The sequence below is a fragment of the Pan troglodytes genome, chromosome 12, assembly GCF_028858775.2.
Source record: "Pan troglodytes isolate AG18354 chromosome 12, NHGRI_mPanTro3-v2.0_pri, whole genome shotgun sequence".
Classification (NCBI taxonomy): Eukaryota; Metazoa; Chordata; class Mammalia; order Primates; family Hominidae; genus Pan; species Pan troglodytes.
Window position 1 is genome coordinate 89,296,350 of NC_072410.2, and position 12,424 is coordinate 89,308,773.

A 12,424-nucleotide genomic window follows, 5' to 3' on the forward strand; every position below is an offset into this window, starting at 1 on the left:
CATTACTTAGCCATAATAAAAATAGCTTAAATGTTAACTATTTTGGAATGCCTACTATTTATAGTTTAACATCCATATTTATACCACGAGTAGAAGATTTTTTGCGGAGTAAAATTCATCATAAAATCCTGGTCTTTTATTTGACTGAACCAATGGTAAGGAATTTGGAGAAAAGGGAAGAGAGAGAAGGTAAGGAAGACAGAATGAGACAGAGAGACAGAGAGAGAGAGAGAGAGAGAGAGAGAAATTCCCCAGACACACACACACACACACACACACACACACACAGAGAGAGAGAGAGAGAGAGAGAGAGAGAGAGAGAGAGAGAGAGAGAGAGAGAAATTCCCCATGTGGACTGAGGAAGTCAGTATGTAGAATGAGACTGGGAGAGGTAACAGCTTTGCCTTCCATTTCCTGGCTTCAGACATTCCTGAGCTGCAACTCAGTCCTTGCATTCCCTGGGGACCCCTGGATCCTTTTCTCACCTTCCCCAGCTCCAAGCTGGGTCTGTTACTACCACGGGCTCCACTGGACCTTATCTCCTTCTCAGCCCTTCCCTCACTAATATTCCTCTTGGCACCACCATTTTCCTGCCTGCCTCACACGCTCCGCCAAATTTTTCTTTCAGCACCTCCTAGTTTTCTGAATTATCCAAGATGTAAGACATTCTTTCTTTTTCTTTAAACATCTTCTCCCAGCAAAAAGCACATTCTATCCCAAAGACCCAATTCTGTTGCACCAGCAGATGTACCTACCAATCCATTAAAGTAGACATTTAATTCAGGATCACAGTTTCCTGTACCTGAGATGTTTCCGTGTTCCCCCATCGGCACTTCTACTCTTTTTTCTTTTCTTTTCTTTTCTTTTTTTTTCAGACGGAGTCTCACTCTGTCGCCCAGGCTGGAGTGCAGTGGCGCGATCTCACCTCACTGCAAGCTCTGCTTCCCGGGTTCACTCCATTCTCCTGCCTCAGCCTCCTGAGTAGCTGAGACTGCAGGCGCCCGCCATCGCACCCGGCTACTTTTTTGTATTTTTAGTAGGGACGGGGTTTCACCGTGGTCTTGATCTCCTGACCTCGGGATCTGCCCGCCTCGGCCTCCCAAAGTGCTGGGATTACAGGCGTGAGCCACCGCGCCCGGCCCTACTCTTTTTTCTACACGGAAAACTCTGACAGAGACTTGTCCTACATTAGGTGATTTTTCTAATCTCAATAACATCAGGCTGCTGTGTCATAAAATTCCAAAACTATACAAAAGGAGAAACTATCCAACTTACAGGATTTCTTTCCTGCCCTTGGGTAATCAATTTATTGGACATCTTAGTGGGACCTATGTGGGTTTTTCACGAGTGATTCTAATCCCCAATCCCTTGAGCTGTTGACAATGACAGAGGTGGCAAATGCCTGTGAAAGAGAGGAGCTGGAAGTAGCTGAGAGTATCTGGGCAAGAGAGACAACAAAGGGAAAAGGGCCTTTCTGATCGACTCTCCCCAGGACCCAATACCTGGTAGGACTAAGTGCCTGCTAAATTGTTCCTACCTGCCAGAGGGTTGTTTTCAGGGGTTCCATCAGATTCCTGGACAATCGCAGAACATTCTGGAAAGAGAAAGGGTCTTCTAGTGCCCTCTCTTTATTCTCCCTCAACCACTTACCTCCACTAATTTCCTTATGTGCTTGTTGATGACCGTGGGGTCTGGCTTTGGCATCACCCCTAATGCCCACTCCAGGGGTACCACAGGCTTGTTGGGCGTCGTAGGGGAGGTAGGCTGCTGATAAACAAAAAAAAAAACCACATATTTTTCAACTTTATTATTATTATTATTTTGAGACAGGGTCTGGTTCTGTCGCCCAGGCTGGAGTGCAGTGGTGTAATTTTGGCTCACTACAATTTCTGCCTCCTGGGCTCAAGCCATCCTTCCACCTCAGCCTCCCAAGTATCTAGGACTACAGGCGTGTGCCACCACGCCCAGCTAATTTTTGTATTTTTAGTACAAATGGGTTTCACCATGTTGCACAGGCTGGTCTCTAACTCCTGGGCTCAAGCAATTCTCCAGCCTCAGCCTCTCAAAGTGCCGGGATTATAGGCATGAGCTACCACGCCTGGCCATATTTTTCAACATTAACTGGGGCCTTGAACAACTAGGACCAGGGACATTGAGAAGAATGAATAAGTTTTGTATATTCATAATACCAGTAGAAACTTACATTTATATAGCTATTAAATGCTTATAAAACAAGCATCTTATGTTAATGGAATCTAATCTGTACCTAAATGCATGTTTAGATACTGCCTTTTGTTTAACAGCAACTTAAATTCTATTATTTTATTTTTATTTATTTATTTATTTATTTATTTATTTATTTATTTTTGAGACAGAGTCTCTCTCTGTCACCCAGGCTGGAGTGCAGTGGCATGATCTCGGCTCACTGAAACCTCTGCCTCCCAAGTTCAAGCGATTCTTGTGCCTCAGCCTCCCAAGTAGCTGGTATTACAGATACCCACCATCAAGCCCAGCTAATTTTTGTAATTTTAGTAGAGACGGGTTTCCACCATGTTGGCCAGGCTGGTCTCAAACTCCTGACCTCAGGTGATCCACCTGCCTTGGCCTCCCAAAGTGCTGGGATTACAGGTGTGAGTCACCACATCCAGACTAAATTCTATTATTTTAAATGGGAAAAAAGCAATGCGCTCCCAGTCCATCCAAAAATCCTATCCGAGTTCTCCAAATATCACTAAAACTTTTATATAACAATCCATCATGGATTTTTGTGTAATACAGGATACAAAAACACCAGTTATCCAATTCTCTAATACTTAGTGATCAGTTATGGTGCATGCAGCAAATGGGTACCAGTGGGTGGCCAAGTTTATGTCCTTACGTCTGCACCTTGCTCAATACGCTTAAGCACTTCTGACTGTTCTGCCAATCATTAGGTCTCTCTGGCCCTCTTTGGTGAACTTTCTTTCTCCACAGATTTTTCTGCATTCGTACAAGACATTTGCATATAAAATTGTGGGGAAGATGGTAGCATAATGCATAACATGCTTGGACAACACAAGCACAGAACACAATCCTTTCAGGAGACCAGCCAAGACTGGTGTTCACTTTATATCCTCTCCCTGAAACCTTCATAAAATGTCAACATTTTTGCTGGTGCACACATGCAAATCTATTTTTTTCTATCTTTTCTTTTTAATTTATATTTATAGAGGCTGGGTACAGTGGCTCACACCTGTAATCCCAGCACTTTGGGAGGCTGAGGCAGGTGGATCACCTGAGGCCAGGAGTTTGAGACCAGCCTGGCCAACATGGTGAAACTCCCTCTCTACTAAAAATACAAAAAAATTAGCCGGATGTGGTGGCACATGCCTGTAGTCCAAGCTACTTGGGAGGCTGAGGCAGGAGAATTGCTCGAGCCAGGGAGGTGGAGGTTGCAGTGAGCTGAGATTGCCACGGCACTCCAGCCTGGGAGACACAGCAAGACTCCATTTCAAAAAAAAAAATTACATTTATAGATATATGTACTTGTGTGTGTGTGTGGGGGGGGGTGTGTGTGTGTATTTTAGAGACAGGGTCTCACTATGTTGCCCAGGCTGGAGTGCAGTGGTTATTCACAGGCACCATCTCACTACTGATCAGCACAGGAGTTTTGAGAGAGAGAGAGAGATATATATATATCCTATTAGTTCTGTCCCTCTAAGAGAACCCTAATACAATTATCTTCCCACTCCATCCCCTTTCCAGCTCCCCATCCTGCTAAGAGCCACCTCTGTCATTCAATAAAACCTCTGCCTTCACCATCCTTCAAGTCCATGTGACCTGATTCTTCTTAGATGCCAGACAAGGACTCAGGTACCAAGAAGGTAGGGTGTAAAAGGCTGTCACCCTGACTCTCCACTGAGCTGGTTAAGACTTAGCCATCTATGGACAGCAACTGCTAAAAGAGCATTAACTGTAACACACCCCTAGATGCTGTCTTGGGGCCAGAGCCCAAAAGCACTCTCCCCGGCCCCCACGCCGGCACCCACTTGTCTGTATGTTCCCCTCCAGCAAAGGGCTTGAATGTGGCCACACCTCTGTCGCAAGTCTCAGTGAAGGGATCCAGGGAACTCTCCCATCTCAACAGGACATGTCAAATAGGCTGACACTCCACTTAGAGAAGAGACAGAAAGAGACTGGGAAATGTCTTGTGTTAGATTCGTAGGATTTTAGCACTTAGAAGGGACTTTCAAAAGCTTCTACTCTTACAACAAATAAAACGACTTTTCTATGTTTGATGGAAATATCTCCTAAAATTGGAAAAAAAAAAAAAAAGATCCTGAAAATAAACTAAAGTAAAACTAAAGGCACACAAGGCAGGCAAGTGTGGTAAAATGGCTATTCCCAAGTTGTCCCTGAGATGAGGGATGGTAGAAACATCACTGGGATGGAAGACAGGCCTGACACTGAATCCCAGCTCTCCAACTTAGCAGCTGTTTAATCCGAGTGAGATACCTACTCTCACCAGACCTAGTTTTCTTTTTTCTTTCTGTCATTTTTTTTTTTTTCTTTTAAAAAATTTTTTTTTGAGATGGAGTCTTGCTCTGTTGCCCAGCCTGGAGTGCAGCGGCGTGATCTCAGCTCACTGCAACCTCTGCCTCCTGGATTCGAGTGATCCTCCCGCCTCAGCCTCCTAAGTAGCTGGAACTACAGGCACATGCTAGCATGCCCGGCTAATTTTTGAATTTTTAGTAGAGACAAGGTTCTCCATGTTGGCCAAGCTGGTCTCAAACTCCTAACCTCAAGTGATCTGCCTGCCTCGGCCTCCCAAAGTGCTGGGATTACAGGTGTGAGCCACTGTGCCTGGCCCAGACCTAGTTTTCTTAACGGAGTTAATAAGATAACCTGTGTATGATGCTCTGCCAGGCATTCAACAACTGGAAGCAATTCTGGTGCCTAATTGGTGTCAAGAGGTGGAAATTCTGTATGCACACATACAATAAGGGCTTAACACACCATGGCCACGTTCGTCATGACAAAACTACAGAATTAGGGAGGGGCTTACAAATTCCTTTTTGGTTTTCAATAGCTTTGGCTTTCTTGCTAGCTTTCTTACTCTTGCTAGCTTTAAAGAGTCTGGGTCCTCACTCCTACCATTGCATGTGCCATATCATCCCATGTGGCTCTGTTCTGCAGTATTTCCAGGAGATGAGCCTCTGGGGACTGGCAGGAAGGAGAACATGCTCATGGAAGCATATGCACTATTTTAAGAACAGATGCTACCAGGTCAACTGACTCAGGCATGCCCTGCCAGGGCCAGAGGACGGCTCTCACTGCCATTCTGTCTCTTTCGGTCTGAGGGTTCAGAATCACAGTAGGTATTAATAAACTTAGGGGGCATAGTCACTGCCAATATGTTATAGAGTTCAGCTGGTAAGGATGAGATCTTTATAAGAGAACTGATCTCAAGATGTGATTATAAGAAGCAAGCATAGGCATTTTATCTTCAACATGCAAGCCTCAACCTCATTATAAATTTTAAACTCATCCAGGCATTTTGTATTAGTGCAAAGCATATCTAAAATATAGTCCATCCACTAAAACCAATGAGTGGTGTATATTCAATAATGCAATTTCTTCAATCTCATTATATAATGTTTATTTACTAAGCGTTTGCCATCTATTAAGTGAGACACCATCCAATGTGACATCCAAATTCTGAGTTGAATCAATCGTTAGTAGAGAAATTTGTAAATTATGACCGAGATGTTTAAAATTTTAAATCTAATTTTATGTTGAATGGAGCTTTTTTAAAGCCTGAAACAGTCTAAATGATCTTTAACATTAAGATGAGTTATTACTCCTTTCTTTTTGGTCCTAGATGTAATGAGTTCTTAGCAGGAACACAACAAATAGAAGATCAATTATAAAACAGAGTAATGAGAATGATGTTCTTCCTCTTTATTGGCCTCTGGTATGAAGACGTAATTCTCAAACTGACAGGGCTAAGCTGTCCCATTGATAAAATGGGAATAATGGCTGGGCGTGGTGACTCACACCTGTAATCCTAGCCTGTAATCATGCCTGTAATCCAAGCCTGTAATGGCCACGGCAAGCGGATCATGAAGTCAGTAGTTCGAGACCAGCCTGGGCCAACATAGTGAAATCCCCATCTCTACTAAAAATACAAAAAAAAAAAAAAAAAAAAAAAAAATTGCTGGATGTGGCAGTGTGCACCTATAATCCTAGCTACTTGGGAGGCTGAAGCAGGAGAATCACATGAACCCAGGAGGCGGAGGTTTCAGTGAGCCGAGATCACACCACTGCACTCCAGCCCGGGCAACAGTGCAAGACTCCGCCTCAAAAAAAAAAAAGAATAATGTCAATTTTTAAAATTCTTCCATTTTAGAACATAAAGCAGCATTGTAATAGCCAATTACTGTACATGACAAAAAATAGTGATTGGTACTGATCCTTGGAGAGAAAATAATACCTACCGATTTAGAATTTCTAGGCTCCAGCACCAGTGACAGTTTGTAAATATCATCTTCAGTGTGATAGAGGTCCAGGGAAAGCTACAACAAAATTAGAAGGGATAAAAATGTCAGATTACATTTATTTATTTATTTACGTTGCTGAATTTTTTTTCAAGTTGAATGTTTTAAGTTCACTGTCTAATACAGTAATTTGAGTAAATGCAGAACAATAAAAAGATGGCACGCAGAGATGGAAAATGAAATTTAAAAGAGAAAACGTTAATCCTGGTTAATCATCAGTATTGACGAGAACCATCAACTCAATTCCTCAGCAATATTTACTGAGCAGCTCCCAGGTGCTCAGTGCTGAGTCACGGATGAGGGATATCTGAGGTTTCCAGGCTGGAAGTAGGGACAGATGCAAACAATAAGACTTGTAAATGTAATAAATGCTGCCTTTGAAGTTTGATTAAAGAACTGTTGAAATAAAGGAGCAGTTAACTAGGCTCCTATTACTTGAGAGCATTGTGCTAAGTCCTAGTGAGGCAAGCTGATATAAAATCATTTCTTGCCCTCAAGGCCCTGATAATTTATTTGAATAAACAGGGCCTGAACCTAAAAAGATGTGTTCGTAGCTATAAAACAGCACATGCTGAGTGTGAAGTAGTTGCTCCACTTTAAGTGCTCCAGGAACCGGTCAGAAATCAGGGAGGCAGCATAGTAAATACACGAGGGCAGAGGCTGTGTGGTCAGGCAGGGCTGGGTTCAAGCATGCAGCCTGCCACTGGCTAGCTCTGTAACCTTTAGCAAGTAATTTCCTCTCTGACACTCAGTTTCTGCATCTGGAAAATGGAAATGATCATAAAAGTCCCTACTGAGTTGGATTTGTGTCAGGACCAAATGAAATAATGCATGTAAAGTATTTCACACAGGACCTGGTACACAATAAAATCTCAAGAAGTGTTATTTTATAGTGTTAATGTTACTGTTATTATCGCATTTGTTATTAGTTATATTATTACTATGCATAGGGGCCCCGGAGACAGAAATGATCAGGATGGATTCATGGAGGTCCTTGTGAATTGGGACTTAACCAGGAGGATCGGGACTTAATTTGGACAAAAGAGAGAGGAAGATCATTGTAGGCAAGGACAACAACACAGATCCAGGTTGGAGAGCATGGATAAACTCTGTAAAGCCTTACAATGCATGTTTCCACTCACCTAAAACAGAAGTCATGAGGCTTAAAATAAGCCTGAACCATTCTCACCTAGTCCTTTAAAGCTAGGACACTCAATGAATCACATCACTTCCCTGGCCATGAACATAACCAGTGCGGGCTCCCTTCTTTGGCCATGTAGGAATGAAAAGTTTTCTTTAACATATTTTATCTAACATGTGTATGAGGTGGAGTGTGGGGGAAAAGAAAGAAGGAGGAAGCCAGAGAAAACTCAGAGGCGAAGATGTTTTCAAAGATTCCTTTTCCTGTTCTACTTCCTTTAAAAATGAAGTTGGTGTCATAAAATTTCATTTTCAAATCATTCATTCAACAAATATTTATCAGTAATCTACTATGTGTCAGGGACTGTCCTAGTCACTGTTCTAGCAGCTGCTTGAATATAACATTTAAATTAAGGACTTCATAATCAGGTCACGTTTCTTTCACCTGCACTTTGTCACAAAGTTTTTTTTCTAAACAAAATAAAACTGACTTAACTGTAAAATCTCCCCAGTATCATTTCAAGATCATGACAATCCTGCTTACAAAGAAGAGACATCGTATTCACCTTCCCCTGAACAGTAATCACTCCCACCTCCCAGGCTCTGCCTTTTTACAGGAAAGGAAACATCCGCATGTCACAAACAAATGCCTTTGGGAGCCATACCATTATATGAAAGAGCCAAGTAGGATGCGTAAAAGGTACATTTTGATAGAAACGTCTTATTTGGAAAACAGAGTCTTTGCAGATGTAATTTATTTAGGGATCTTTCCCCTTAGCGCCACAATAAAAAAAAAAAAAATGTGATGATAAGTGGGACCTGACACCACTCTCTGTTAGGGAAGTCACAGGGAGAGGTGTGGTTTGTGATGAACATCACTGCTCAGTGATGACAAATTGCTGTCAGCCTAACGTTGGACCTTGAGTTGCCAAGTCTTCTGATTTGTTAAGAGAAGCCAGAAATCTGGAGTTTTAGATAAACTATCCCAATTTTCAGGAGAGGTGTGGTTTGTGATGAACATCACTGCTCAGTGATGACAAATTGCTGTCAGCCTAACGTTGGACCTTGAGTTGCCAAGTCTTCTGATTTGTTAAGAGAAGCCAGAAATCTGGAGTTTTAGATAAACTATCCCAATTTTCAAACACTGGGAACTAACAACGACAAAAGTTTAGGATTCCGTATGGGCCAAATAAAATACATCAGCCGTGGGCAGTTGCCTACTATTTTGTAATTCCCACAACAGACAACTGCGCCAGGCTCTAAGCCTCATGAAAGTGGGCAGCACATCTGTCTTTTGCACCTCTGTACCCCCAGTCCCAGCTTGAAGCCTCGCACTGTGAAGGTTACATAAATAGAGAAAACCAAGTGACTCCTTCCTTCTGAATTCCCTGTTGTCAGGAGTTAGTCCAGACTTGGAGGAGCATGTTCCCTTCCTCCTGACTCAGCTTCCAAGTCCTGTGATGACCGGCACCAGCATCTGCTGGAGATGAGATGACAGAAGCACTACCACAGCCAACCAAGAATCCAAATAAGCCACACAGTAAGGCGGGGAGATGCTCTCTCAAGAGAAACAGAACACCCTTGGGTATTTCCATGTGTCAAATGGATAACTGGCTCAGCGATGGAAATGTTTTGGTAGTCTCCAAATACTCGCTCTCTGCTTATTAGTAGTGTGAGCCTGGGCATGCAGTTAACCTTCCTGAGTCTCAGTCTCCTGATCTGTGAAATGGGAATCATAAATAATAGCTGCCTCCAAGAACGATGGTGAAGATGAAATGAGCTAATAGGTGTCTGACTAAGGTTTGTTTAGAAGGTCACAAATGCAGGGTTTGGCTTCCAGTCAATGCATGAGTCAAATGCCACTGTGCTTATCCGTGAATGTAAAGCTGCCCTCAGGGTTACTCCTAGCATCTCTTCTTTCCCAGCCATGATTCTACTTCCTCTCTCAGATCTCCTCTGGGCTTTAAGGACCTGCCCAAAGGATGATCTGTTCTACTTTCTACACAACTTTTTATAATATGGGCTGCTCGTCAACGGAATTTCAAGAACATTTGCTCCTGTCAAACATATTTTGAGCCTGGCTGTTTTTTTCTGACAAATGTTCTGATCCACTGTTTCAAGTTGTTACATTTACCAACCTATCCTTTCAGCAAAGTTGGTTGCAGATTCAGTCTTCATTAGGATCTACATTGGCTTGACTGTTTATCATAAAATAAAACACACCTGGACATCAGACTGCCTCTACTCACCATTTTTGAAACTCTTCTTATTCTTCTTCTTCTTTTTTAAAAATGAGACTAAAATTAAAAATACAGGGGCTTTCCAGTTATTTGCATGTACTCAAAATGGTAAAAGTAACTGATAGGGCTAAAAATACCATGAAAAGATTCAAACTATATCATACCCCACGCAACAGAAGCATCAGCTTTTAAAACTCCTGGTTACGTGAATTGGGATGTAAGGCAGATGTCCTCTCCAGATATTCCCTGAAAGGAGGAACAATACAAATCCCAACAGTTTGGTGGCGTGGTCCTCCTTCCCTCAACATGCCTGGTGCCGTATTCAAGGGGCCAAGGATACAATGACAAAAATGACAAACATAGCCCCCACCCTCACAGATTTTGTCCTGTAATTACTTCCTTTACTGCACGTCATGAAGAGGAGGAGAGAGCAGTATTAATTAACTTTTACAGATGTGAAATAAATGAGATGTCAGCAGTGTGCCCACATGAGAGAGCAAATGTCCATTTGAGGGGAACCCGGCCCAGGCTGGGATGCAGAAGTTTACTCCCTGTCCTTTGTAAATCTCAGTTTCTTCTTTTGTTAAAAAAAAAAAAAAAAGGAAGGGGCAGGGGTGATGTTACACTCACAGCCCTGCCCAGGCTGCATTGCAGGGTATGTGTGAGAATTTACTGAGGAAACGTATGTGAAAAGTGCTGTGAAAACTGTAATTAACTATTACAGAAAGTTAAAGCACTGCCCTATAGCCTACCACACGGAGTAGGCATTTCATAATTGTTGATGAACATAAGGGTTCTCTTTTTCTGTCCTCCAGGGCTGTCCATCATATACAGGCGACCTCAGCTGGAGCCATGTTTAGATGAAAACAATCACTTCAGGAGAAAATTTAGAGTCCTGAGGCAAAATGAATCACCCCTTCCAATGCTGGCATGTGGATGCCTTCGCATGCATTGGGGCAGCTGTGGTCAGCCATATGGGTCTAATCCAGATATGTGTGTGCTTCCTAAGATGGCCGCTGGGCTCTAGTGACCACAAGATGGAAGCCACCTCAGTCCTCATGTTGAGGAGATTAATCCTCAGGAGTCAGGAAGAAGGAATGTATACTGCTATGCACTAAACTTTCTTCTTGGCTGTGGGGACAGAGAAAGGATCTTGACTGGAAGTTTGGTGACTCATACACGGGATTGTGCTATCGTGATGAGCTATTGGGCTGGTACTACAGAATCAAGTTGACTCTTGGTTCCTTATTCTTAAGGCTCCACTGGTTCTTACATCTAGAATCCTAGAAGTTTAGAGCTGGAAAAGACCTCACAAATGAGCATAAAACCCTTATTTAAAAAAAGCCAAAGTCAAGGCTGTTAGCAAGGAGACAAAACCAAGCAACTGCTGAGGGAAGGCTGAAAGCAAGGTCTCACATCTAGGATTTTGCCACTACACTATGCTACCCAACACTGCAGTTACTAAATACGGTGCTTGATGGCTTCTAAGTTTTCCTTCAATATAAGAGAGAGAGAGAAAGATTCCTCCCCAGCAAAAAGGAATTTTTTTCTTAGCCTTTATTTCTAGAGTTCAGATTTTTTTCATTTGTACTCCTGAAATTTATTTTATTTTATTTTATTTTTGAGATGGAGTCTCACTCTGTCGCCCAGTGCAGTGGCACCATCTCGGCTTGCTGCAGGCTCCACCTCCCGGATTCACGCCATTCTCCTGCCTCAGCCTCCCAAATAGCAGGGACTACAGGCACCCGCCACCACGCCAAGCTAATTTTTTTGTATTTTTAGTAAAGATGGCGTTTCACCGTGTTAGCCAGGATGGTCTCGATCTCCTGACCTTGTGATCTGCCAGCCTCGGCCTCCCAAAGTGCTGGAATTACAGGCCTGAGCCACCACGCCCGGCCAGTACTCCTGAAATTTTATTGAAAATCCTTCAATATTTCTCAAAATATCTCTTTGTCATAACATTGCTTGTTTCATTTATAACTCAAATTAATTTCCCTACCCCATTATTATCTTTTAGCTCTATGAGAAATTGCCCAAGGGTAGGCACCTGCTCTCTGAAGTTATGCTTGACATCGTGGACAGCTTGGACACAGACACTGGAAGCCTAGGCTCCACATGGAGACTGGTCTGCAGACATCACCTGTGGCTGTAGGTCTGCAGTCTGACTGGGGCTGCAACTCTGGTCACTTATTCATGGAAACAGATTTACATGGCAAATCATTAATAAATGCAGGTGCTTGGATTATTGTGAGTTTTGTTCCCTGCCCCCAGTAGAGAAAGTCTGTATATTTACTATTTTTCACAAAAACTCAACTTTAAGAGATCTGTGTTTCTGTGTGTTGGCCACTTCTGCTTTATTTGAAGGGTATAGCTGCATTATTGCCTACATTTAGGGGTTTATTCTTTGGTAAACAATTACATGGTCTAGGAACAGTTTGTGAGAAGGGCGAGAAACCACACTCCTATTCCAATGCAGCAGACCTAGGGGATTTAGGCTCTCAGAAATTA

At 42.7% G+C, this 12,424-nt stretch overlaps 1 protein-coding gene across 11 annotated transcripts in view; it reads right to left on the minus strand.

Moving 5' to 3' along the window:
• Positions 1-12,424, minus strand: part of RASGRP3 (RAS guanyl releasing protein 3) — a 158,172-nt gene that overhangs the window by 23,067 nt on the left and 122,681 nt on the right. For 7 of the 11 annotated variants that reach the window (XM_063789996.1, XM_009442280.5, XM_009442281.5 and 4 more), the window contains 2 exons: positions 6,477-6,554; positions 1,651-1,767 (listed from right to left, as the gene is read on the minus strand). In XM_063789996.1, coding sequence (XP_063646066.1) covers positions 1,651-1,767; positions 6,477-6,554 — 195 coding nt within the window. The remainder of the gene's footprint in view (positions 1-1,650; positions 1,768-6,476; positions 6,555-12,424) is intronic. The other 4 variants (XM_024354294.3, XM_024354295.3, XM_009442282.5 and 1 more) reach the window with 1 other exon arrangement.